Genomic DNA, 27,915 nt, shown 5'->3' with positions numbered 1-27,915 from the left:
CCAAACAGGAAATGAGATTCAAACTGCCCAGACAGGAAAAGGAATTCAAATTTTCCCGGGGCTTTTCCTGTGTGGCTGGTCAGAGCATCCGAGCTCGGACTGCTGTCCAGAGCGTCAACAGTGTGGTGCACTGTGGGATAGCTCCCGGAGCTATTACCGTTGATTTCCATCCACACCAAGCCTAATTCGATATGGCCATGTCGAATTTAGCGCTACTCCCCTCGTTGGGGAGGAGTACAGAAGTCGAATTTAAGAGCCCTCTATGTCGAACTAAATAGCCTCGTGGTGTGGACGGGTGCAGGGTTAATTCGATTTAACGGCGCTAAATTCGACATAAACGCCTAGTGTAGACCAGGCCTAAGGGTGAAAAGTTTGCTCAGGTGTGGAGCACTGAGGCAGAGCGCTTGGCTGCACAGTTTGAATAGCCAGATGCTAGGGCTGTCAGAGGAGCCCAGAGGGCTGCTATGAACATCAGAGAGGCTTTGAGGAACCGCTTTGACAATGAGGGGCAGTAATACATGTCTGCTTTGGAGTTGCTTCCCAGGTGCATCCATGTACAATTTTGGGGCCCAAGATCTATGCAACACAATGCTTTACAAGCCTGTTCCCGAGAGTGAATTGAATGCTATACGCTTTTGTAGAACACAGAGTAAAAACGCTGTACCATTACATACCTTAGCCTTTATTTATTGTTAAAAAGGGTAAAACCTCACAACTGTGTGTAGCTCCAGCTATCATTGTGCAAGCTGTGAGAAGGGGTGGAGTGATGGGGAAACTCAGGAGTGCGGTGAAGTGAAAAGGAATGTGTGGGCATAGAGGGGTGTGGGATTGGCAAAGAATTCTGCATCTGCATGTGCTGCAGTGGAGGTCGACCACAGATCTGCTCAGACTGCAGCTGTATCAAAGATTTGAGCATCTCTGTCTGATCCTCCATAACTTTTATCATCCGCTCTGTCGCTTGCCTGGCAAAAGCAGCATTCTCTTTTCTGTCCTGCCTTTCGGCTTCCCAGCACTCTTTCCATTCCCTGGTCTGTCTCTCATCGTGCTGCAGCACTTCCCAGAACATGTCTTCTTTTCTACGCCTATGGTTTTTTCTTATCTGCCAAAGCCGGTCCGCTAGGGTGCGTGGTGTGTTCTTCAAGGTCTGTGCTGAACAGAAGAGGGATTGTTACATTCCAGCAAATGATTGAAACATTTTAGTAAAAAGGGTATTTTCCTAGTAGAAATCACTTTCTCTCTGAGACTCTAGGCAGGCACACAGCTTCGCAAGCACCCCAATCATGGTGAGTGTCGGGAGTGGGGGGAAGGCGGTTGTGCGTACGGACAAAAAGGTCACGGCTTGCAGGGCAGCTTTGCAGGGAACTCATTCTAAAATTATCCCACACTTTTTCACAGGTGGCCAACCTGCTGGCTGACATCTCGCTGTTGCGCGTGACCAGAGAAACCAGGGCACAACTGCTGAATGCTTGTGGCTTTCACCCCGGTCTATATGCAGCTCAGCTATGTGCCGCTTTGGTCCCAGCTCCAGTGATTGCTAAATGGCATGGTATAGTTTCCTACAATGGGGGAACTAACAAGGCTGCCATCCCTTGGAATCTGCGGCAGAGGATTAATAAGTACCTCTTGGAAACTTTCCAGAGCCTCTCTCTGGAGGATTCCCTACAGGTCTCGATGTCCATTGACACCCTGCTTGGCCATGCAGAATAGCTACACAGGGCAATGTCCAGCTCACAGAAAACACTACCCGCCTCCCACTTTTCGATTCCCTACACAAGCCACAGCAACTTACCCAGCGTCTCATCTGCTTCCTGCTCCCCGTTGAGCACTTCTGGAGTGGAGAAAAGTTCCTGGCTGCCTGCCCCACCGGGCGACCCCGTTGGGAGCACCACATCCTTTTCTAGCTTGACTTCTTCATCCAGAATTTCAGCCTGTGAGTTACCCCCTCTTTCTGCTGCCTGCGAAGTATCCACGGGGCAGCCGGGGCTATCGGCGATGGAGGTGGGGTCAGCACCGAGGACAGCATTCAGCTCCTTATAGAAGCGGCAGTGATGGTTCGCCTCCTGCACCTTATGGTATGCCTGCCTCAGCTTCTTTATCTTCGCTCTGCACTGCTGCGTGTCTCGATCATAGCCCTTTTCGCACAAGCCTCGAGAAATTTGCCCATATGTGTCCTGATTCCTACAGGTCACTTGCAGCTGCGACTGAACAGACTTCTCTCCCCATATACTGATCAGATCCAACAACTCATCAGTGGTCCAAGCGGGAGTGCGTTTGGTGCGATAGCCAGCCATGCTCACCTGGGAAGCTCCTCTGGGAAGCCAGCAAGCAGGAAATTAAATCTAAAATTCCCGGGGCTTGCAAGGGGGAGGGGTGAGTTGGCTGCAGGGCAGCGGAGTTCAAACCAGCAGCATGGGAATTGTGGGATACTTTCTGGAGGCCAATAAAATCGAAAAAAACCCTGTGGTGTCTACACTGCATGTTTGTCAACAATAAAGGGAGGGGAAAAGACAAAAGTCTCTCGCAGGGGTGGAAGTTTTTTGTTGCCAAAACTAGGCGGTTTTTTTCCGGAAAAAGTCACACTGCGTACACACTGTACGCTATCACTGTTTTGTCGCCAAAAGCCAGTTTTTGGTGATAAAACTTGCCAGTGTAGACAAGCCCTTCGTGTGTGTTAGTACTTAGGATATAGTATAGTCCTTCCCTTAGATAGGATCTACTATTTATTTTTTCCCTTTGTTTGGAGACAATCAACCTTTATCCTTGTCATTATTATTATTCATTACATGCATTGTGGAAGTCCCAGGAGCCCCAGTTATGAACCAGGATCTTACTGTGCTCGGCATTGAAAAAACACAGCACAAATAGATGGTCTAAAAACCTTACAAGCTACACGGCCTCTGAGGCGTTGGATGTTATCTTGAATGCCTGTATTTTAGTAATGTTTCATCTTAGGTGATCATTTCTCCCCATTCGCTTCAAAATCCTCATGGTAACAGACAAATAGATCTCATAATTTACTATGAAATCTTTTGTTTTCTGTTGTTCAGGGGGAAGTAAGATAGAATTATTGCAGAAGGCATGAACAGAAGTCTACATCACCATATTGGAGCTGACAGATTTCAACTGTGGACAAGGTTTTCAAAATAAACAGATGTCAAACCTAACAGAACAATGTAAGGTGTATGCAGCTTGCACCCAGTGAGCCAAATCCTCCAGCTAATGGTGGTCTTGCCTGCAGGGCCGGCTCTAGGTTTTTTGCCGCCCCAAGCAAAAACAATTTTGGCTGCCCCCTGTCCCAGCCCTGGGCTCCTCGCCGCACCCTCCTGCTGCCCCAGCCCTGGGCTCTCCCCCCCCACCCATACCCCCTGCCACCCCAGCTCTGGACTCCCTCATTCCTCCCCACCATTGCCCCACACACACACTTCCTGCCGCCCCAGCCCTGGGCTCTCCTCCCCCACCCACACCCCCTGCCACCCCAGCTCTGGGCTCCCTCATTCCTCCGCACCATTGCCCCCCCACACACACCTCCTGCTGCCCCAGCCCTGGGCTCTCCCCCCCCCTGCACCCTTCTTCCGCTGCAGCCCTGGGTCACTGGTAACTCGCTCCCACGGCAGGTCATTCAGCAGGAATTTTAGATGTGCACAGAACACAGACAGGATTGGTTCCCATATGGTTACAGAACTGCAGTAAAGTGGAACAATTTTCAGCTTGTGAGACTGGAGGATATCTGGATGCATATTATAAGACTGTCCTACATAAATGAGGAAAAGTTGAGGTGCCTTTATTATTCTTTTGTTCCACTCTTTCTTTCTATGGGGAATTTTGCCACTGTCTTCCTTTTAAACAAACAAACAAACAAACAAAAACGCAATGGCTGTTGAAAATAGCAATTCCAGTCCTAATAACCACTGGGAAGCATTTCTTGCTCAATTTTATCCTACTTTTTCTACAGCAAGTTACAGTGGATCAGTATATTTGTTTTGGGAGAAATGAAGTAACAGCTGCCCAAACTGAGCTTGAGCACTCCTGAATTTTGAGGTGTTCAAATCTGGAAGGCAGGTGCTGGGGGGGGGAGGAAGGGGGCTGTGGCTCTGCGGGGGAGCACGGCAGCATGTATGCAGCAGTGTGTCTGGCGTTGCGCGGAGCCAGACACGCTGGTCTGAGTGGCATGGTAAGGGGGCTGGGGGGTTGGATGGGGTGGAGGTTCGGGGGGGCAGTCAGGGGCAGGGAGAAGGGGGGTTAGATGGGTCAGCGGTTTGGGGGGGCAGTCAGGGGACAGGCAGCGGTTGAATAGGCATGGGAGTCCCGGGGGTTTGTCAGGGGACAGGTAGGGTGTGGGGTCCTAGGGCGGAAGTTGGGGGGGTCTCAGGAGGGGGCAGTTGGGGACAAGGAGAAGGGAGGCTTAGATGGGGTCCCAAGGGGCAGTTAGGGGCAGGGGTCCCAGGAGGGGGCAATCAGGGGACAAGGAGCAGCGGCGCTTAGATAGGGGGTGGGGTCCTGGGGGGCAGTTAGGGGCAGGGGTCCTGGGAGGGGGTGATCAGGGGACAGGGAGCAGGGGGGGTTGCATGGGTTGGGGTTTCTGTGGGGGGCAGTCAGACGGAGTGGATGGTGGCAGGGTGGGGCTACCCTCCCTCCCTGTGGAGTGTCCTATTTTCTGAATGTTAAAATATGGTATCCCTGCCCTTCCCAGTGCAGCTCTCCATTCACAGCAGGCTGCAGCATGAGGTCTCAGCTTCCTCACTCCCTCCCCCTCTTTCCTGTTGGTAGTGGCCAAGGGAATGCTGGGAAATGTAGTTCTTTCCCTGCTCCAGGGCAGGCTCTATAGGCAGGGAGCTAACCAAGGAACTACAGCTCCCAGGTCCCCCTGTTGGTTCTCAGCTCCCATGCTGGATCCCTGCCGCCCCTGCAAATGGGCTGCCCCAAGCACGTGCTTGCTTTGCTGGTGCCTAGAGCCGTCCCTGCTTGCCTGAGTACGGGCTGCCAGGTTTGGTGCACTGCAATTTTCTGTCACATAAAGGTGGTGGAGGTAGCTAGTGTACCACTGCCCAAATTAAACAATCACTCCTGGACACTCACAAAACATTGTCCTGGAAGTACTGCATCCACTTGGTGAGGCCATTCTGAACCATTCGCAGCTTCTCCCTGCTGGAGTTTTCAGCATGTTCCACTTCAACCCCAATGCGGTCCAACAGCTCCCTGAACTGCTCAGTCATCTCCTGCAAATCGGAAAGGTCTGCTGTGTCCTGTGTGCATCATAAGAAAGAATGGGAGAGCCATAAGGCAAGGGACCTTCCATTTCACTGGGATCAGAACAATGACCACTCAGCTGTCTGAAGAAGTACCCACTTCACAGACTGCTAGCTGGAAAATGTTCTGCAGTTCCACAGCATACACAATGACCTTGGGAGCTGGACATTTCACTAGTGGCATTAGGACTGAGGCACACATGACTCAGCTCAGCACCTGAGTTTTCTATTTGTGCTGAAACATCAGAAGGCAAATGTGCAAGGCCAGCACTGCTGAGGACACAATTACACTAGCATTGATTTGGCTTGGTCTTCTGAGGATGAACAGAGGGAGCGAAGTAGGAAAAGCCATGAAGAGAAGGGAAAACAGAGAGATGAAGAGAGTTGAGGACAGAGCGACGGGAGGGGAGAAAAAGGAACAGCAGGGAGAGGAACAGAGAGAAAGAGAGAGGGGAGATAGAGAACCTATTCAAACCATACTGTTCATTCAAACCTGAGCCAAAACTTTAAAGTTCAAATAGTAACCGGGAAGCATGAAATTCTGCACTGAGACAGATGGACCCTGCACAGACACAAGCTCTCCAAACATAGCCTTCTCCACACCATAGTCATACATCACAAAAAGGACTCTACCTGTGATGCCTGAAGCACTATGAAGTGTCTGATGACTTTGGTCCATGCCTTTTCACTGACATAGAGCTTGCGAGACAACGTGAGCTGGTTTCTTTCGATCACCTGCAAGGAACACAGTTATTTATACCGGCTTTTTTGGGAGTGGTGAGGAGGTTAGAGAACAACCCGGGAGATAACTGACCCAAGCTCCACTGTGTAAGAAACATACCTTGAAAAGCTGACTTCACACTAGCACTCCCTAAGCTAAAAGAGACTATGGGCAGAGCTGTGACAGGATTTACAGGGCCAGGACAAGTAGTCTTCTGCCTTCCTGTGACCTGTCCCCTACAGTGACCCCATGCCCCCAGAGAGGCAGCTATCTCTTCCAGCCCTGCCTCCTCCACTGCAGGACTCACCCTCTCACCTTGAGTCTGTTTCCCATCAATGTTTTACTGCCCTTGCTTTTCCTTGTCTCTGCTCCCCGCTTGGGGTTACTCCTTCCATTTGGTGCTCCCCTCATATATCTGCCCCATCTCATTTTTCTTTCAAACACCCCACATCTACTTTTGCTGTTGTTCTCAGTCCCTTTCCCTTGGCTCTCTCCAATTCTTTCACTACCTTGTCTCTGCTCCTCACTGTTTTAGCCCCCTGCTCCATTGTTGCCTCTTTTTGCCCTGTCTGGCTTATCAGGTGGCTCAGGATGGCCCAGGACTGCCCTTCTGCTGTCACAGTGAGCGCTCGTTGTGTCTCCCCAACACCTGCTCCTGGCTGACTCCCCACTGGAGCAGGTGAACTCCTCCTGCTGCACATATTATTGCTAGGTGCTGTACCCAAACACTGGCAGACTGTCCCTGTCCAAAGTGGTTGGTGAGTACTGACCCACAGCATACCATTTTAACCCTGACTCATGGCATGGGAAAGGGCCAGGAAATACAGACCAGTCTCTTACTGTATTTCCTGGCCCTTTCCCATGCTGTGCAGACCCACTGAGAGGCCCACCTTCCACTACAAACCCAGGCCCTGGACAATTGTCTCCCCTCATCACCAGACACACTACAGCCTTGCTATCTGGAGTGAAAGATCTGAATAGACGTTGCTGTTACAGGCCTCACAGAGTACAGTTTGTAGAACAGAACTCCATAAAAAATGGCTACCTAAGTGCCAATGGCCACCATAGCAAATAAATGAAAAGCATGCGACAACAGCAGAACCAAAGTGTGTGGTAAAGCCACCTACTGTCATTGGTTTGATCCACAACCTAACAATCCAAGTACACTCCTTGAGGAGGAGAGAACTTCCTTACCACACTACCTCGCTTGAGCTTAAACGCCAGCAGGAACCTCCTTAGAATGCCTCACTGTGTGATGGAGGATGGCCAAAGCCCAACATATCCCAGCAAGTAGGGATGGAGATTTAAAGGACTGCTCAGCAACTTTTGGCTTTTATTCCACATGATATGCAAGGTATCCAAGTATTTTATAAGTAACAATGGTGAGCCCATGCTCAATTACATCCCAGCAGATGGCTCCTGTATGTAAAAGCAGCAGTAGAACACTAAAGCCCATGGTTTGAAACTTCGTGGAGCTCTCTGGAAGGCAATAACCTTGGTCAAATAACAATAGATTGTAAATTTGCATTAACCTACTCAAATTCAGGCACAAACCATCAGGATAATGTGCCTTTTAAAGTTAAACTGTAACAGAAACCACATTTGGCATTTATGATAGGTACCAAATATACCAATAAAAATGTCTGTACCATATTTCCAATATTGTATTTTTCTTGGTAAAAATAGTCCTCAAGAGATGAAGTAAGGTACTACTCAGGATGAGCAAGAGTGGAAGAATATGGCCACTAATAATCTCTTAAAAGGAAAAATATCAAAAGGAAATGTAAAAATATCAAGCCATTTTCAATAATTCTGAACAGATGTACTTTGAAGGACTAGTAATGTTGTCCATGGGAAACTCGGAGAGCCAAAAAAAAAGTGTTCCCACTCTGTTTCTGCAGAACTATTGCTGCCTCATCCTAAGGAAGAACCTGAAAAACTACCAGGCAACTCCAAGAAGTTCTCACAGCAAATGTTAAACTTGAATGGGATAAAATAAGAGATCACAAATGTGGACACAGTAGAAAAAAAAAGTAAAATATAGTCTTGAAATTACAGAAAGAGTCTAGGGAATCTGGGTTGGATAATCTAAACTTTGAGAAAAGTCAAGGAAGCATTTTAGTGACACTATTTCTGAAAATACACAAGCCACTCTCTGATTTCATATGAAATCCTCTAGCACTGAGCCTGAAGATCAGCACCAGAAAAAGCAATATATATCTGTCAGTTTCCACAGTTAAAAGGGCCAAAAAGCAGTAGGCCCCTGGGAAAAGCAGTCTTGGCAGGTCTGGGAGTACAAGATTTCAGTTAAACAAAACCTGCTTTGGAAATCCTGGAGCAGGAGTTTTGGTTACAATGGTTTGTATCCTGCAGTAAGGCAGTGTCCTCCATGATGCTGTCTGTACCTACCTTCATTGCCAGGTCATATGTAGCTGAGCTCCAGATTTCTTTCTCTTGGGTTAACTGGAGCAGCTGGGTCTCAAGCCTCGCTCTTTGTAACTCATACAACTCACGATATTCTTCCACAAGACTGAGAGAAGAAGACAGAAAGACAAGGTGTGGCTGAAGTAATATCTTTTATTGGACCAATTTCTCTTGGTGAGAGAGACAAGCTAAATGCAAGGTGGAACAGATTGTTTAGCATAAGTTTACTTAATTTATTACATTTTAATTGGAGTACCTTTCCCAGACCTGAAGAAGAGCTCTGTGTGGCTCCAAAGCTGGTCTATCTCACCAACAAAAGTTGGTCCAATAAAAGATATTACCTCATCCATCTTGTTTCTCTAATATCCTGGGACTGATATGGCTACAACTACACTGCATAGAAGATGACAGAGGTACACTACTGGAATCCACATCCCCCTCCTCCTAACCTAGTTTTTTATCTTTCTCACAGCTCCCAAACATTTCTCAGATACCTGCTTCAGCCAGATCTCTTTCCTCAATTACCACACTCCACAGGCCCGCCAATCCACAGCTCCTTTCCCTGAATCCCAAATAAGCCCTTTTACTGATATTCCCATTGTGAGTTCCCAACAAGTCTGGAGACAAGTCTGTGCTGGGCTTAGGCTGACTGTTCTATTCATAATGCAACCTTCCCTAGGTCAGGTGTTTCAGAACTCAATGCAGGAGTCTGACACACTCTGCACCAGTTGGCCCCTCAGAGATTGAGACCTGATGAGGTCTGTAATGTTTTTTGCAGACTGTCAAGAGACAGGGAACTCAGAACTAGGAGGACAAGGAGGGGGCAGTACTTAGTAAAAATCATTAAAATGTGAAAATACACAGACAAAAATACAAAGGACTTTTAATGGTTAAAACTTGAAACATTAAAACAACTTATCCCTTTGAGAAATTTGGCACTATTTAGAGAAATTTCTGTGCAGTATACTGGGTTGGATATACTGCACAGAAATAACCAGTTTCCCACACAGAGAGAGAAATCAATATTCCACACCATCTCTACAATGCCCTAAAGAGAGAGAAATCAGTGTGTCACATCCCTTCCCATAGAGAGTAAACACTGTGCCACATCACCTGTGAGACAATAGAAGAAGTATGTGCTTTGCCTTCAACTCAAAGACATCATATTGCTTCACAAATGTTGCCTGCGCTCCAACCTTCCCTGGGCTGAAGGAACTCACTTTGCATTCAGCTCAGCGTCCCGCACTGCATCAGCCAGCTCCTCATGGGCCCGTTCTGCTTCTCTCGTCACCCTGAAGTCATGTTCTCGGACCTCGCATAGCTCACTGGAATAGCATAGAACAGTCATTTCACAGCCTGCTGCAATCAGAACAATTCAGTCAACCTGCCAATCTCAATCTAGAGTGCCCTTAGCTGTCTTGTGTGCTTCCCTTCCGCAAACAGCCAATCATCTCATCTATGTCCTTCCAGTGCACACAAAACTCTATGGTCTTCTTGTGCACACATTTTGCTTAAAGCTCTCCCTCTGCAGACAGTTTTGCATAACATTTCAAACAAGATGCATGGATTTAAATCAAAGCTATTTAAATCACTGATTTTAATCATGATTGAAATTAGCAAGCAGAAAACCTTGATTTAAATCATAGTACTTTTTAGTTATTTTCCTAAAGAAAGGTTGATTCTCATTGATCGGTAACAGAAAACATATTGATTTGCAACTAAATATAGTCCTTACACTAAGTTTAGTGCTTCAAGGAAGATACACCATACCTATACACATTTATTTAAGCAATAATATAGCTTACCGTACATTTATTCTGATTCTTAGCTTTCCATTTTTTAAGTTAGAAAATGGTGAATGATGCATTTCGTACTTACTAGATGATGATTAATTATTTACTTGTGATTTGTGTCAAGCTCTGTTTCGATGGAAATTCAAATTCAATTAAAAATGCACCAAAACAGCATTTTATTTATGAATTAAACTATTTTAAATATGTTGAAATATGCCCCCAAAAAATCAAAAAGTTTATCAAAATAAGTTTTGCATTTAAAATTAACCAATTTATTAAACAAAGAAGGTATTATTTGTATTTAATGAATTGAACTGACTGTTTCTGGTCACCAGGTCCTTCAACATTTTAGAACTAGTAAATCTCATCCTCTCACACCTCGTTTTTATTCATAGCTTGGAAGAGAAAAACAAGCTTTCCTGCTTTTTCAACTCCCAAGTGGTTTTTTAACTTTGAATGAACTAGTCATTGAACTGAACTACCCGAATAAACTAAAATGAAGAAAATATTCTCTCTGAACAAGCAGAAGAGGCTACTGCTGTCAAAAGCTAATTTAACACTTCATATGTTGGTTCTAGATTCCTAGCAAGTGACTACCATCAGCTCAATGGTTTGACTTTCTTTAAAACTTGGCAGCAAATATTCACTACTTAATATTTTTGTATTTAATTTAAATTATTTAAATAGATTATAATTCACTTAGATCTTAACATAGGCTATCATTATTTCAAATTTATTTTTAAATAGGTTTATTTTTCAATTCAATTTAAAGAAAGTTCAATTTAAATTTAAAACAAATGTGAGTTTTTAATTTTTTTAAATAATCATTGATTGTTATCCACCCTGATTTGAAGAAAGGGAAGAGACTTTGCTGCCATCCTATGCTACAGTTCTACAGGACTAGTACTAAGAATGTGAGGGGAAAGCTTTGCATAAGAGGTAAGACAGTTGTGAGACGGTCAATATTGCTCTGACCCACAGCATACAACATGGGAGCAGAAACCATGGACAAGCAGCACACCCAACAAATCTACTGCACAGAAAGTAGATTTCTGAGGATCAATCATGATTCAGACCTGGTCAACTGTCCAACAGATTCCTTGAAGTTGTATAACTCTTCTGTAATGTGCCTGTCCATTACTCGTTGCGCCATCATTTCTTTGTAAAGGTTTCTCATCTGTTGGGGGATTCGATCCAGCAGATTCACATACCTCTGCCTGTAATAGAAAGAGACAGTAAACTGGGAAAATTGTCTTACCTTTCTGAGAATCACACCTCCTAATCCAGTATCTAATAAGAGGGTCCTCTTTCCACTGAGTATGGAAATTTCTATAATATAAACTTCGTAGCATTTGAAGCCAGGATTTTAACATTCTAGGATTATTCAGTTGTGCCAAATACAGGATCTCTGAGGCCTGGTCTACACTACGAGTTTAGGTCCAATTTAGCAGCGTTAAATCAAATTAAGCCTGGACACGTCCACACTACGAAGCCCTTTTTTTCGACTTAAAGGGCCCTTTAAACCGGTTTCTTTACTCCACCTCCGAAGAGGGGATTAGCGCTAAAATCGGCCTTTGCGGATCGGATCTGGGGTAGTGTGGACGGAATTCGACGTTATTGGCCTCCGGGAGCTATCCCACAGTGCTTCATTGTGACCGCTCTGGACAGCACTCTCAACTCAGATGCACTGACCAGGTAGACAGGAAAAGCCCCGCGAACTTTTGAATTTCATTTCCTGTTTGCCCAGCATGGAGAGCACAGGTGACCACGCAGAGCTCATCAGCACAGGTAACCATGATGGAGTCCCAGGATCGCAAAAGAGCTCCAGCATGGACAGAACGGGAGGTACGGGATCTGCTTGCCATATGGGGAGACGAATCAGTGCTAGCTGAACTCCGTAGCAGTAAACAAAATGGCAAAATATTAGAAAAAGTCTCAAAGGCCATGAAGGACAGAGGCCATAACAGGGATGCACAGCAGTGCCGCGTGAAAATTAAGGAGCTAAGGCAAGCCTACCACAAAGCCAGAAAGGCAAACGGAAGGTCCAGGGCCAGAGCCACAAACATGCCGCTTCTACGCGGAGCTGCATGCCATGCTAGGGGGTGCAGCCACGACTACCCCAAACGTGTGCTTTGACTCCATCAATGGAGAATCACGCAACAGGGAAGCGGGTTCGGGGTACGCAGAAGATGATGATGAAGACAGTGAAGATAGCTCACAGCAAGGAAGCGGAGAAACCGGTTTCCCCAACAGCCAGGATATGTTTATCACCCTGGACCTGGAACCAGTAACCCCCGAACTCACCCAAGGCGTGCTCCCAGACCCTGAGGGCACACAAGGGACCTCTGGTGAGTGTACCTTTGTAAATATTACACATGGTTTAAAAGCAAGCGTGTTTAATGATTAATGATTAATTTGCCCTGGCAATCACGACCAGTACAGCTACTGGAAAAGTCTGTTAACGTGTATGGAGATGGAGCGGAAATCCTCCAGGGACATCTCCAGAAAGCTCTCCTTCATGTACTCCCAAAGCCTTTGCAAAAGGTTTCTGGGGAGGGCTGCCTTATCCCGTCTGCCATGGTAGGACACTTTACCACGCCAGGCCAGTACCACGTAGTCTGGAATCATTGCATAACAAAGCATGGCAGCGTATGGTCCCGGTGTTTGCTGGCATGCAGACAACATCCATTCCTTATCTCTCTTTGTTATCCTCAGGAGAGTGATATCATTCACGGTCACCTGGTTGAAATGGGGTGATTTTATTAAGGGGACATTCAGAGGTGCCCGTTCCTGCTCGGCTAAACAGAAATGTTCCCCGCTGTTAGCCACGTGGTGGGGGGGAGGGGTGAAGTGATCATCCCAGAGAATTGGGTGTGTGGGGTGGGGTAGTTGGGTTTGTGCTGCATGTTAACCCGGAAACCGCAGCCCCTCCTTTTACATTGCAAACCCATTTTAAATGGCCAACCCAACGGGTGCTTGGTATGGGAAATGAGGGTGCTACTGTTTGAAACCATTCCCACATGTTAAGAAGGTTAAAAAAGCCAAAAGACTGTGGCTTACCATGGCTGCCTGCAAGCCGAAATCTGTTGCCTGGCACTGCGTGAGTGATCTCTCACACCAAACCGGCAGGCCCTCAATATAAGAGGAAAAATGCGACCTTGTAACGAAAGCACATGTGCTGTGTAATGTGAACAGCAAAATTTAACGTGAAAGATTGTACCCATTGTTCTCTAAAATGTGCCTTTTTTAACCACCTCTCCCTTCTCCTCCACCAGCTGCAAATGTTTCTCCTTCACAGAGGCTAGTGAAGATTAGAAGGAGAAAACGGTGGACTCGGGATGATATATTCTCGGAGCTCCAGATGTCCTCCCACGCTGACAGGGCACAGCAGAATGCATGGAGGCAGTCAATGTCAGAGTGCAAAAAAGCACAATACGAACGAGAGGAGAGGTGGCGGGCTGAATCGCGGGCTGAATCGAGCAAGTGGCGGGCTGAAGAGGATAGGTGGCGTCAGCTTGCTGACAGAAGGCAAGAGTCGATGCTCCGGCTGCTGGAGCATCAAACTGATATGCTCCAGCATATGGTTGAGCTGCAGGAAAGGCAGCAGGAGCAGAGACCGCCACTACAGCCCCTGTGTAACCAACAGCCCTCCTCCCCAAGTTCCATAGCCTCCTCACCCAGACGCCCAAGAACGCGGTGGGGGGGCCTCCGGCCACCCAGTCACTCCACCCCAGATGACTGCCCAAGCATCAGAAGGCTGGCCTTCAATAAGTGTTAAAGTTTTAAAGTTTTAAACTGCAGTGTGTCCTTTTCCTTCCCTCCTCCCCCACCCCTCCTGGGCTACCTTGGCAGTTATCCCCTTAGTTGTGTGATGAATTAATAAAGAATGCATGAATGTGAAGTAACAATGACTTTATTACCTCTGCAAGCAGTGCTCGAAGGGGGGAGAGGAGGGTGGTTAGTTTACAGGGAAGTAGAGTGAAGGGTTCATCAAGGAGAAACAAACAGAAGTTTCACACCGTAGCCTGGCCAGTCACAAAACTCGTTTTCAAAGCTTCTCTGATGCGCACCGCGCCCTGCTGTACTCTTCTAACCGCCCTGGTGTCTGGCTGCGCGTAATCAGCGGCCAGGCGATTTGCCTCAACCTCCGATCCCACCATAAATGTCTCCCCCTTACTCTCACAGATATTGTGGAGCGCACAGCAAGCAGCAATAACAATTGGAATATTGGCTTCGCTGAGGTCTATCCGAGTCAGTAAACTGCGCCAGCGCGCTTTTAAACGTCCAAATGCACATTCCACCACCATTTGGCACTTGCTCAGCCTATAGTTGAACAGGTCCTGACTACTGTCCAGGTTGCCTGTGTACGGCTTCATGAGCCATAGCATTAAGGGGTAGGCTGGGTCCCCAAGGATAACGATAGGCATTTCAACATCCCCAACGGTTATTTTCTGGTCTGGGAAGAAAGTCCCTTCCTCCAGCTTTTGAAACAGACCAGAGTTCCTGAAGACACGAGCATCATGTCCCTTTCCCGGCCATCCCACTTTGATGTTAGTGAAACGTCCCTTGTGATCCACCAGGGCTTGCAGCAGCATTGAAAAGTACCCCTTGCGGTTTATGTACTCGGTGGCTTGGTGCTCCAGTGCCAAGATAGGGATATGGGTTCCATCTATCGCCCCACCACAGTTTGGGAATCCCATTGCAGCAAAGCCATCCACTATGACCTGCACGTTTCCCAGAGTCACTACCCTTGATATCAGCAGGTCTTTGATTGCGTTGGCTACTTGGATCACAGCAGCCCCCACAGTAGATTTGCCCACTCCAAATTGATTCCCGACTGACTGGTAGCTGTCTGGCGTTGCAAGCTTCCACAGGGCTATCGCCACTCGCTTCTCAACTATGAGGGCTGCTCTCATCTTGGTATTCTGGCGCTTCAGGGCAGGGGAAAGCAAGTCACAAAGTTCCATGAAAGTGCCCTTACGCATGCGAAAGTTTCGCAGCCACTGGGAATCGTCCCACACCTGCAACACGATGTGGTCCCACCAGTCTATGCTTGTTTCCCGGGCCCAGAATCGGAGTTCCACGCCATGAACCTGCCCCAGTAACACCATGATTTGCACATTACTGGGGCCTGTACTTTGTGAGAGGTCTATGTCCATGTCAATGTCCTCATCACTCTCGTCGCCGCGCTGCAATCGCTGCAATCGCCGCAATCGCCTCCTCGCCTGGTTTTGCTTTGGCATGTTCTGGCTCTGCATATACTCCAGGACAATGCGCGTGGTGTTCGTAGTGCTCATAATTGCCGCGGTGATCTGAGCGGGCTCCATGATCCCAGTGCTATGGCGTCTGGGCTGAAAAAAGGCGCGAAACTATTGTCTGACGGAGGGAGGGAGGGAGGGGCGAGTGACGACATGGCTTACAGGGAATTAAAATCAACAAAGGTGGCTGTGCATCAGGGAGAAACACAAACAACTGTCACACAGAATGGCCCCCCCAAAGATTGAACTCAAAACCCTGGGTTTAGCAGGCTGTTGATTTCACGGAGGGAGGGGGAAGCAAATGAATACAGAACAAATCTGGTCCATCTATTTTTTACATCTTAAGCTGGCAGCAGACGGTGCAGCATGACTGATAGCCATTGGCATCTTCTGGGTGCTTGGCAGAAGATGCTGTACTACGACTGCTAGCCATCATCATCAAGACGGTTCAATAGGACTGCCGGCAGGACTGAGTCTCCAGGAGACAAAACATGTCTGCCTAGGTGCCTCTGACCGAACTTACTGAGGAATACGACGACAATGGATACCAGTCGTAATACACCATCTACTGCCAAAAGGCAAGGAGCTGCTGCTGTATAGCAATGCAGCCCCACGTCTGCCAGCACCAAGATAGCCAATGACAGCTACCAGTCATACTGCACCGTCTACTGCCAAAAGGCAATTAGCTGCTGCTGTGTAGCAATGCAGTACCACGTCTGCCGGCACCCAGATGACATATGGTGACGGTGAGCTGGAGCTGAGCTGAGCAGGCTCCATGCTTGCTGTGGTATGTTGTCTGCATAGGTAACCCAGGTAAAAAGGTGCGAATCAATTGTCTGCCGTTGCTCTGACGGAGGGAGAGGGGCCTGACGACATGTACCCAGAACCCCCCGCGACACTGTTTTTGCATCATCAGGCATTGGGATCTCAACCCAGAATTCCAATGGGCGGCGGAGACTGCGGGAACTGTGGGATAGCTACCCACAGTGCAACGCTCCGGAAGTCGACACTAGCCTCGGTACTGTGGACGCGGTCCGCCGACTTAATGCACTTAGAGCATTTTATGTGGGGACACACAAAATCGACTGTATAAAACCGATTTCTATAAAACCGGCTTCTATAAATTCGACCTAATTTCGTAGTGTAGACATACCCTGAGAGAATGGTGTAAGAACCTTGATCACAAAGGAGCTCTCAACTATCCTACTCACAACTTCTCCCACTAGACATCACTTATAGAGAACAGGGCAGTGGTGTGGAGAAGAGTGACAGTTAATTATTCTTAACATTCCTGGAGGCAACATGGTTTTATGAAATACCAGGCTAGTCAGAACACAGCCATAATCTGAAAGGGAACTCTGTGAATTCTCACCTAAGCTTAGAAAGCAGTTCTCCTCTCTCTGCACAATCCACACTGACCTGTCGAATCAGCTCATGGAACACTATGTTGTAAATGTTCTGCTCTGTCTTCAGGACCTCCAATACATTGTGCAACTGGCAAAAAACAAAACCAGGATCTTTGCAGGCTTTGTCAAGGAATTTACTCTTTGACAGCGATGACTTTGGGATAAAGGAATCCTGGACAAAGTTTGATTTTAAAAAACGAAACCCTTGTGATAGATTTCTTTTTCAGAAGAAAATGGTAATGTAGAGTGTACTGGAGAAGGAGTCATTGTGCATGAGTTCAATGGTACGGTTTTCAAAAGTGCTCAGTACTGGCCTAACTCTGCTCCCATCAAAGTCGATGGGAGCCTTCTGTTAATTCCAATGGGAACAGTTAGGCAGATACTGAGTGCTTTTTAATATCTCACCCTGTATGTCCAAATCTGCCCCATTTCTGTACATGGAATGCCTGAAGATAGCCCTAAGATAGGGAGATTCTCTGACATCCTGTTTCAAGCCTGGACAGGCTTCTGAAAGCCCAGCATTTAACATCTCCAGTCAATTTGCATCAGTAGTGTTCGGTCTCCTTTTGTAGTCACAATCAGGAGATCAGGAATCTGCTGCTTTAATTCTTTCACACTAGCCATTCAAAACATGTCCCCTGTTGGCAACATTTGCACCAGGAAAGTCCAACACCTAATGCCCTGGAGCCAACCTGTCAGTCTTCATAAATCAGACCAAATCCCAAGAGGGTACTCTCAACAAGGAACAGTCTCCATTAGTAGTACCAGGATGAGAAGGAAGACCCACAGTAGCGTATAGCACTAGAATCAGACAACTGGGAGACCCCTTAAATATTGCAGGGGATAAACTCTAGAGTACAGGAGATGTTATTTCTCAGGATTTTGACAAGACATTACCTGTGAAGGTCCTTTTATCCCAATTTGCTCATCATCTACTCCAGCCTTCTCCAGCATGGTGTCCATCACCTTCATCAGCTGGATGACCTCTAATCTCCCAGATGGTTTCCTAAAATTCCAGGGTAGAAAGGAAGTGACATTAGTTTATATAAAATGTTACAAGGTATTACATAGAAATTAAATCCATACTGTCACTTTTTCTAATAGCAACGTGGTGCAGGGCAGTACTCACATGGATGGGAATAGCCGCAATCTATTTTCACTATCTTCAAGTAGAGTTGTGTATTTACTGTAAAACAAACATAAATTTTAAAACCTGCCTCAGACAATATTCTGGCTTAGCTGTAGAATTCAGGACTGCCTCAAAGGTGCTGTATAGAATGTAAGCTCTTTGAGGAAGGGACTGCCCTTTTGTTCTGTGTTTGTACAGCACATAGCACAATGGACTTGTGGTGCATGTCTGGGGTGCTACCATAATACAAATAAATAAAAAAGTATAACACAATACTAATATTATTATTAATATTACTTATATTAACAACATTATATATCCTGCCACTCAGAAGTCTGGGATTTAATTCCTAATCTCAGTCTTTTATTCCCTGATGGAGAAAGAAGGAAGAGAATATGAGACTCCAACAAATTTAAGGCATGGTGTTGAGGGTTTAAAAGGGCTCTCTTTAGACTTCTTTGGTCAAGGTTTGGTGAACTCAATTCAAGCCTCACAGCTAGGAAGACTAAAAGGTGGAAAACCTGAGGGGGTAGCTTCAGGATTTCAACTGCGGCACTGAAGATCCACTATGTGGGATGAGAGAACCTGTCTAGCTTTATTGCAGAATGCAGTTCTAAAAGGTAGATAGAGTGTAAAAAGACAGACACACTCCAATTAAACTCATACAAAAGCCAACAAAGACTTTAAGGAGTCTCTCAGCATTGCCCTCAAATGATTGGACAAGATGACCTCTTGAGGACCCTTCCAACCCTATATGTCTGTAATTCCGTGGTCTCATCAGATTTCTACTGCCACATTCAGACCCAACCAGAAATACATTTGACAGCCCAGTTCTTGAGAGGTAGTCAGAGGAATGAAAAAAAAAGAGAGGTTTGGCCCTCTTTAGCCATCACACAGCAATGGATGTAAGAGCATTGCTCAGACAGCTCTGCAGGGATAGGTGTTGCCTGACATCTCTTCTGCAGCTGTTTTTCTAGATATGCTCTTAACACAACTGCTAAACCAGACTTTATATACTCTTCACCCCTTGATTAGGTTGCATATATTTGGCCAGTGTTCTTGGCCTTGTTACCTTGCCCCACTCTATAGTGCAAGGCAGGCCATTAAACCTTGAGGAGAATTCTCTGTAAACCATACAAGCACTCACTCATCGTAATACTCCAAGCCCAGGACTCCTTTGTTCTTCACTATGTGAAATTCTTCAGGGACCAGGCTATCTGCTACACTTGTCTGCGAAGGACAGAACGGAGACATCAGAACATGAAACGCATTGGTAAAAGCTGCACACAAACCCCCACTATCCCCCAGAAGGGATATTTGTTGTGGTTGCTTAGAGAGCAAGCCTTATGCAGAAGCTTTTTGTACTGCTTTCCCATTTCTCCATGTATGTATTTAGAACCTGGATGATTGGTTCACTTCACAAATCTAAAATAAATGTAAATTAATGACATAAAATAAACGTGTGTCTGAATTCCGACTGTGAGATGGGAGGTTTTCTGCTGCTGAAGAAATTGTATAGCCACAAAAAAAAGCAGTGAGTTATTAGATCAAAGGGTAACAGATTAAAAGACTGTGCTGGGTGGGAAACCAGGCCTAAATCCAACACAGATCAACATCAGCCAAACTCTCACAGAGTTAGAGCAATGCAGAGTGCAAATGAAAATCCGCCCCTAAATCTACACCTAAAGCTGGTTCAAATTTAAAATCTTTATAGCCACACCAAAATGGAAGGGTTCAAAATGGAAGCACAGCATTCTGTTCAGTTATGCGTGCAAGAACCGCTGTGGCCCCCCCTTACGGTTAGTGTGGCTATATTATTGCTTAAAATAATTATGGCTGGAAAAAGCTAGACCTGATAGAGTTTAAACTGAAATCCCACGAAACCAGAGCTCTTGCACCATTCTCTGCAAGCACTCCAGCTGAGACAGGCTGAAAGGGAGTAACTGAATTACACTTTCCACCATTCCCACAGTGACTATTATTATGAATATCTTGCTCTTAAGCATACATTAATACTGGGAAAGGTAAAGAAGAATCAGCAGGGTTTCAGACTGGTGAAGAAACCTTTTGATCTCTATGTTCAAGGGCTCAAATGAAATGAGAAAGATTTATCAAACTTTAGCACTCACAGCACTAGTCATGGATGAACCATAACGATGTGGTTCAGCTAAAGGGCTTGCTGGAGACATCTTTCTTCCATCTTCTTTTCCAGCTATGTCATATAGAAACGAGACATCCCTGAGGAAATAGAGGAAAGTGCTTATTCATTGAGCTCATCACCAGGCACTCCACTTCTCTCCTAATGCTAATCACAGTCTAAGGGAGGATTATTCTGTGCATCCTGATGAAGGCTGTACCTGGAATCTTATCACACTTGGCCAACGAAGGGTGAGACTGATATTTTTAGTCATCTTAATCATTTCATTGAAGTTGAATCTGCCAGGAACTACTGTCTGCAGTAACACTGGTCAGGGGGTTGCTTTTCAGACTTGTTGCCACTGATATGCCAAAATATGTGTGTGTCTAATTTCTGGTAAGGACAGCATATGATTGGAACATTACCACTTCCCTGGCATCACTAATGCAATGTTAAATTACAAGGAGCTGCCATAAGGCTATAGGAGAGCTGCATCCTCTTCCAAATCTATTACAAATAGGCAGGGCTTCCTCACAGCAATCCTGGATTATATAAATGTGTGAGACTTGACTCCTGTGGAAAAGAGTAATTCCAAAAAGAATTACTGACCTCAAAGGAAAACACCTTGCCCTGAAATATCTCTCCAGATTGTTGGGCAGCACTTCCACTTGTTTATTTCCCAGCCAACACTTGAGTGTTTGTTATCACAGCCATTAGACATGAAGAGTAGGGATGTTCCCAGCCCTCATCTTTCTCCACTTTCACCATCTCCCTTACCCCATGTTCACTTACCTTCCAGCTCCCGTCAGACAGATGGGATGGTCTATGAGGTATCTGAACTTGTTCCTGCGAATGGGATGTTGCCAGAGCCCATCTGGGACACGCATGCTCCCCTGAACAGCAAGCACAAATATCACTTCTCAGTGAAAACCCTAAGGTCAAAGGTCATTCCAGGGGTTACCTAAAGAACTGAGTCGCCTATGCTCAGATGGCTGAAGAGAACAATAGCATTGACATTCAGAGAGAGAGAAAGAGAACAGGGAGATATTACTAGGAATATTTACATAATAGAAGGCAAACAGCAAAATGGTCACTAACAATTTTACACATATCACACATAGGGCCCTCCATTTTTGCTTTTTACTGAATTTCTCTGAAAAATTCAGTATTCAGGCACAGGGTGCCTGTACAGAAGAGAGTAACCTCTGGTTGGTGACTGCTATAGTTGCACAGTGGGACAGCCAGACAGGCAGGAAGTCTGGTCCCAGCAGCTGAGACCACCTGAGCACTGCAGCAACAGGCCCACAGGGAGTGAAAGGCTGCAACCTGGCCCCCCAGTTGGACAGAGCCCCCTGCTGGCCCCAGCTGTTGAGTGCAGCCACATCTGCTTCCCCTGCGCAGTGGGGGAGCAAGATGGACAGGGAGCCGGGTGATAGTCCCTGTCCATTTCTCCTGCTAACCCACTGGCCCTCTTCTCTATTTTCTGGTGGGTTTTTTTGTGTTCTCTCATTCCCCATTATTAATCCCAATAATTACCCAGAAAACTGTGAAGTTAATTTTTGCCACTGATTTTCACCCCTTTTTTAAATACGTGTACTAAACACCACTAACTTTCCTAGGAATTTTAAACAAAATAAAAACCAGAAACAAAGGGCTCTAATATAGCATACAGAGGGTCTGATTGACAGGTTTCCATGAGTCCACATTAGGGCTTGGTTTATATAGTTCTGTGGTTCCGAACATTTTGGAGTTGTGTCCCCTTCTTCCCATTTATGACAGACTCTTGCCTGGGACCCCATCTTGTCTTTTCACCCTGTTCATTGCTGCCACATATCACTTGGCATCCATTTGCTCTCTCTCTTTCCCATCTTCTTCCTTCTTCCCTCTCTCTGCCAGTGTTCTACAGGACCCTTTGTTCTCAATCCCTTTCTACCATCCCTCCATACTCTCTCAGTCATTCTCCAGAGTTTGCTATCAACTCTATACTGATGACTTTCACATCTCCCTATCCATCTCAGTGTTTCTCCAATATCTCTCCCTGAACATCCAGCTGCCATCTCAACATGTCTCAAACTGGACCTCTGTGACACTCAGTACCACAAAGTAGCATGCTGGAACCCCCATATTCACCATTATCATGTGATTATGATATGTTTTGTACAATGCATGCCTTCTGAGGTATCATTTTAAAAGTCTTGATCTGTTGAACCATAATATCCTGTTGAATTGTATGTACTATAATTGAATGTGAAGTTATGAAGTATTGCTATATCTGTTACTGAGATATGTTGTGAGGTTGGGAAACATCCACAGCTGACCTTTCAGTAGTGTGACAAAGTCAGGCCGGCCAGCTGCAAAAGGGTGTTCCTACTGGGTTCCGGGGAAGTGGATGCCCACCCACAGCTAAAGGACCCTCCCCCAGCCTATGGGGAGAATCCAGAGAGTCCAGAAACTCAAGTAATTACAGGGGACAATGAAAAAAATAACAAGGATGGGTGTGACGGTCAAAGGGTCAAAAATAGGGAACCTGAAGGGGACAGCAAGTAGAGAACCCTGGACAGCACCCACTATTCCTCAAAGGTGTCAAGGGAGCCAGGCGGACGTGGCCCAGAGGAACTCTGCCCAGATGCGTGAATGGAAGGAGGATCAGAATTAGGCCCCACAGTTGCAGAGAACCCCCTCAGCCAACATTCTCTCCCTGGTGTTATAGACAGCCACCTTGGCCATCGCTAGGAGGAAGTTGACGAGGAGGTCCCGTGACTTTTTGGGGACATGGATGAGGTGTGCATATATAAAGAGGTGGGGGGAGAACCATGTCAAATACACACCCGTGCTCACGGCTCCATGAAGGCAGTACTGGGTTTACCATGGCGCCGGGCCCACACTCAGAAGGGGCCCCATTATCCGGACTTGCTGCTCCAGCCTCCAGCCCGATCCCCCGGCCAGCTGAGCCGGCCAGGAAAGCTGCCCCCGCCCCTGCTCCGCCTCTTCCCACTGCTTTTTCGCCCCAGCCCCGCCCGCACTCCACCTCTTCCCCTGAGCTACATCCCGCCGGTGAGTGCTGGGGGGCAGTTCCCCCCTGCCCCCCCAGTCCCAAGGCTGGGAGCCAGGGGAGCAGAGCGGAGCAGGCTGGGGCCAGGTCACTCCACTTCCCGCTGCCCCATGAGTGCAGGGTCCGGCCTGCCCTGCAATCACCTGGCCTGGGGCCAGCCGACCCCCCCTATGGGGGGGGGGCTGCGTAGGGCACCACAATGTCTACGGACGGCCCTGCTGGGCCCCTCCAGGCATGTGGGTCCTGAAGGAGTCTGGCTGGGGCGGGCCAGGCTCCCACTCTGTTCTGGCTGGTTGTGCCGCTTCTGAGGGCCAGAGGGATCCCTGACTGGCACCAGCAGTGCTGCAGGCTCAGCCCATGCATGGACATAGTCATAAGAACATAAGAAAATAAGAAAGGCCGTACCGAGTCAGACCAAAGGTCCATCTAGCCCAGTATCCTGTCTACCGACAGTGTCCAATACCAGGTGCCCCAGAGGGAGTGAACCTACCAGGCAATGATCAAGTGATCTCTCTCCTGCCATCCATCTCCACCCTCTGACAGACAGAGGCTAGGGACACCATTCCTTACCCGTCCTGGCTAATAGCCATTAATGGACTTAACCACCATGAATTTATCCAGTTCTCTTTTAAACTCTGTTATAGTCCTAGCCTTCACAACCTCCTCAGGTAAGGAGTTTCACAAGTTGACTGTGCGCTGCGTGAAGAACTTCCTTTTATTTGTTTTAAACCTGCTGCCTATTAATTTCATTTGATGACCCCTAGTTCTTGTATTATGGGAATAAGTAAATAACTTTTCCTTATCCACTTTCTCCACATCACTCATGATTTTATATACCTCTATCATATCCCCCCTTAGTCTCCTCTTTTCCAAGCTGAAGAGTCCTAGCCTCTTTAATCTCTCCTCATATGGGACCCATTCCAAACCCTTAATCATTTTAGTTGCCCTTTTCTGAACCTTTTCTAGTGCCAGTATATCTTTTTTGAGATGAGGAGACCACATCTGTACGCAGTATTCGAGATGAGGGCGTACCATCGATTTATATAAGGGCAATAATATATTCTCAGTCTTATTCTCTATCCCCTTTTTAATGACTCCTAACATCCTGTTTGCTTTTTTGACCACCTCTGCACACTGCGTGGACATTTTCAGAGAACTATCCACGTGACTCCAAGATCTTTTTCCTGACTTGTTGTAGCTAAATTAGCCCCCATCATATTGTATGTATAGTTGGGGTTATTTTTTCCAATGTGCATTACTTTACATTTATCCACATTAAATTTCATTTGACATTTTGTTGCCCAATCACTTAGTTTTGTGAGATCTTTTTGAAGTTCTTCACAGTCTGCTTTGGTCTTAACTATCTTGAGCAGTTTAGTATCATCTGCAAACTTTGCCACCTCACTGTTTCTCCAGATCATTTATGAATAAGTTGAATAGGATTGGTCCTAGGACTGACCCTTGGGGAACACCACTAGTTACCCCTCTCCATTCTGAGAATTTACCATTAATTCCTACCCTTTGTTCCCTTTTAACCAGTTCTCAATCCATGAAAGGACCTTCCCTTTTATCCCATGGCAACTTAATTTACATAAGAGCCTTTGGTGAGGGACCTTGTCAAAGGCTTTCTGGAAATCTAAGTACACTATGTCCATTGGATCCCCCTTGTCCACATGTTTGTTGACCCCTTCAAAGAATTCTAATAGATTAGTAAGACACGATTTCCCTTTACAGAAACCATGTTGACTATTGCTCAACAGTTTATGTTTTTCTATGTGTCGGACAATTTTATTTTTAACTATTGTTTCGACTAATTTGCCTGGTACAGACGTTAGACTTTCCGGTCTGTAATTGCCAGGATCACCTCTAGAGCCCTTTTTAAATATTAGCGTTACATTAGCTAACTTCCAGTCATTGGGTACAGAAGCTGATTTAAAGGACAGGTTACAAACCTTAGTTAACAGTTCCGCAACTTCACATTTGAGTTCTTTCAGAACTCTTGGGTGAATGCCATCTGGTCCCGGTGACTTGTTAATGTTAAGTTTATCAATTAATTCCAAAACCTCCTCTCGTGACACTTCAATCCTTGACAGTTCCTCAGATTTGTCACCTACAAAAGCCAGCTCAGGTTTGGGAATCTCCCTAACATCCTCAGCCATGAAGACTGAAGCAAAGAATCCATTTAGTTTCTCCGCAATGACTTTATCGTCTTTAAGCGCTCCTTTTGTATCTCGATCATCAAGGGGCCCCATTGGTTGTTTAGCAGGCTTCCTGCTTCTGATGTACTTAAAAAACATTTTGTTATTACCTTTGGAGTTTTTGGCTAGCCATTCTTCAAACTCTTCTTTGGCTTTTCTTATTACATTCTTGCACTTAATTTGGCAGTGTTCATGCTCCTTTCTATTTGCCTCACTAGGATTTGACTTCCACTTTTTAAAGGAAGTCTTTTTTTCTCTCACTGCTTCTTTTACATAATTGTTAAGCCACGGTGGCTCTTTTTTAGTTCTTTTACTGTGTTTCTTAATTTGGGGTATACATTGAAGTTGGGCCTCTATTATGGTGTCTTTAAAAAGCGCCCAGGCAGCTTGCAGGGATTTCACTTTAGTCACTGTACCTTTTAACTTCTGTTTAACTAACCCCCTCATTTTTGCATAGTTCCCCCTTTTGAAATTAAATGCCACAGTGTTGGGCTGTTGAGATGTTCTTCCCACCACAGGGATGTTGAATGCTATTGTATTATGGTCACTATTTCCAAGCGGTCCTGCTATAGTTACCTCTTGGACCAGCTCCTGCGCTCCACTCAGGACTAAATCGAGAGTTGCCTCTCCCCTTGTGGGTTCCCGTACCAGTCATTTAAAGTATTGAGAAATTTTATCTCTGCATTTCGTCCTGAAGTGAAATGTTCCCAGTCAATATGGGGATAATTGAAATCCCCCACTATTATTGAGTTCTTAATTTTGATAGCCTCTTTAATTTCCCTTAACATTTCATCATCACTATCACCGTCCTGGTCAGGTGGTCGATAATAGATCCCTAATGTTATATTCTTATTAGAGCATGAAATTTCTATCCATAGAGATTCTATGGAACATGCGGATTTGCTTAAGATTTTTACTTCATTTGATTGTACATTTTCTTTCACATATAGTGCCACTCCCTCCCCTGCACGACCTGTTCTGTCCTTCCGATATATTTTGTACCCCGGAATGATTGTGTCCCATTGATTGCTCTCAGTCCACCAGGTTTCTGTGATGCCTATTATATCAATATCCTCCTTTATCACACGGCACTCTAGTTCACCCATCTTATTATTTAGACTTCTACCATTTGTGTACAAGCACTTTAAAAACGTGTCACTGTTTATTTGTCTGCCCTTTTCTGATGTGTCAGATTTTTTTTTATGTGAATGTTTATCACCTGATCTGGCCCCTACTTTATCCTCTTCCATCCTCTGCTCCTGACTGTAACCTGGAGATTCTCTATCATTAGACTCTCCCCTAAGAGAAGTCTCTGTCCGATCCACATGCTCCTCTGCAGCAGTCGGCTTTCCCCCATCTCCTAGTTTAAAAACTGCTCTACAACCTTTTTAATGTTTAGTGCCAGCAGTCTGGTTCCACTTTGGTTTAGGTGGAGCCCATCCTTCCTGTATAGGCTCCCCCCATTCCAGAAGTTTCCCCAGTTCCTAATGAATGTAATCCCCTCCTCTCTACACCATCGTCTCATCCACGCATTGAGACTCTGAAGCTCTGCCTGCCTACCTGGCCCTGCGCGTGGAACTGGGAGCATTTCTGAGAATGCCACCATAGAGGTCCTGGATTTCAGTCTCTTCCCTAGCAGCCTAAATTTGGCCTCCAGGACATCTCTCCTACCCTTCCCTATGTCATTGGTACCTATATGTACCACGACCACCGGCTCCTCCCCAGCACTACACATAAGTCTGTCTAGATGCCTCGAGAGATCCACAACCTTCGCACCAGGCAGGCAAGTCACCATACGGTTCTCCCGGTCATCACAAACCCAGCTATCTATGTTTCTAATGATCAAATCTCCCAATACTAATACCTGCCTTTTCCTAGCAACTGGAGTTTCCTCCCCCGGAGAGGTAACCTCAGTGCGAGAGGCAACCCCAGCACCGTCTGGAAGGAGGGTCCCAACTATGGGAAGGTTTCCCTCTGCTCCCGTTGACTGCTCTGCTTCCCTGGGCCTTTCATCCTCCTCAACAGCGCAGGGGCTGTCTGACCGGAGGTGGGACAATTCTACAGTGTCCTGGAAAGCCTCATCAACATACCTCTCTGCCTCCCTTAGCTCCTCCAGATCCGCCACCCTTGCCTCCAAAGTCCGTACGTGGTCTCTGAGGGCCAGGAGCTCCTTGCACCGAATGCACACATACGCCACCCGCCCACAGGGCAGGTAATCATACATGCTACACTCAGTGCAATAAACTGGATAGCCCTCACTCTGCAGCTGGGCTTCTGCCTGCATTGTCTCCTAGTTAATGAAGGGGTTGTTTAAAGCAAGAAGTTTTTAATGTAGTTTGGTTTATAGGTTTTAAGGGGAATAAAGGGTATAAGATAGAACCGGCAAGGGACCCGCGCTCCCTTCCTGCTCCCCTTCTACACTCCCTTGCGAAACTCCCTGTTAGCAGCCCCTGTTCGCAAAAAGTCACTTCCAGCAGGCCGGTGAGTGTGGCTGGGAGGCAGGAAGGGCGTGGGGGAGTGGGTCTCTGGATGGTCTGGGGGCGGGGGGGCA

General features: G+C 46.4%; 1 protein-coding gene across 1 annotated transcript in view; it reads right to left on the bottom strand.

Moving 5' to 3' along the window:
- The window catches only part of LOC113407562 (axonemal dynein light chain domain-containing protein 1-like), a 68,383-nt gene that overhangs the window by 30,552 nt on the left and 9,916 nt on the right, over positions 1-27,915 (bottom strand). The window contains exons 3-13 of the mRNA XM_026656210.1: positions 20,907-21,007; positions 20,107-20,215; positions 19,125-19,207; positions 17,978-18,034; positions 17,746-17,854; positions 16,815-16,936; positions 11,261-11,401; positions 9,612-9,716; positions 8,377-8,497; positions 5,880-5,981; positions 5,077-5,243 (exon numbers count right to left, since the gene is read on the bottom strand). Of these exons, the coding sequence (XP_026511995.1) occupies positions 5,077-5,243; positions 5,880-5,981; positions 8,377-8,497; positions 9,612-9,716; positions 11,261-11,401; positions 16,815-16,936; positions 17,746-17,854; positions 17,978-18,034; positions 19,125-19,207; positions 20,107-20,215; positions 20,907-21,007 (1,217 nt within the window). The remainder of the gene's footprint in view (positions 1-5,076; positions 5,244-5,879; positions 5,982-8,376; positions 8,498-9,611; positions 9,717-11,260; positions 11,402-16,814; positions 16,937-17,745; positions 17,855-17,977; positions 18,035-19,124; positions 19,208-20,106; positions 20,216-20,906; positions 21,008-27,915) is intronic.

The sequence above is a fragment of the Terrapene carolina genome, unplaced genomic scaffold (assembly GCF_002925995.2).
Source record: "Terrapene carolina triunguis isolate 2854851 unplaced genomic scaffold, T_m_triunguis-2.0 Scaffold212, whole genome shotgun sequence".
In the NCBI taxonomy this organism is placed as follows: domain Eukaryota; kingdom Metazoa; phylum Chordata; order Testudines; family Emydidae; genus Terrapene; species Terrapene triunguis.
The sequence above is the reverse complement of the archived record's forward strand: the minus strand, read 5'-3'. Positions and strand labels throughout refer to the sequence as shown.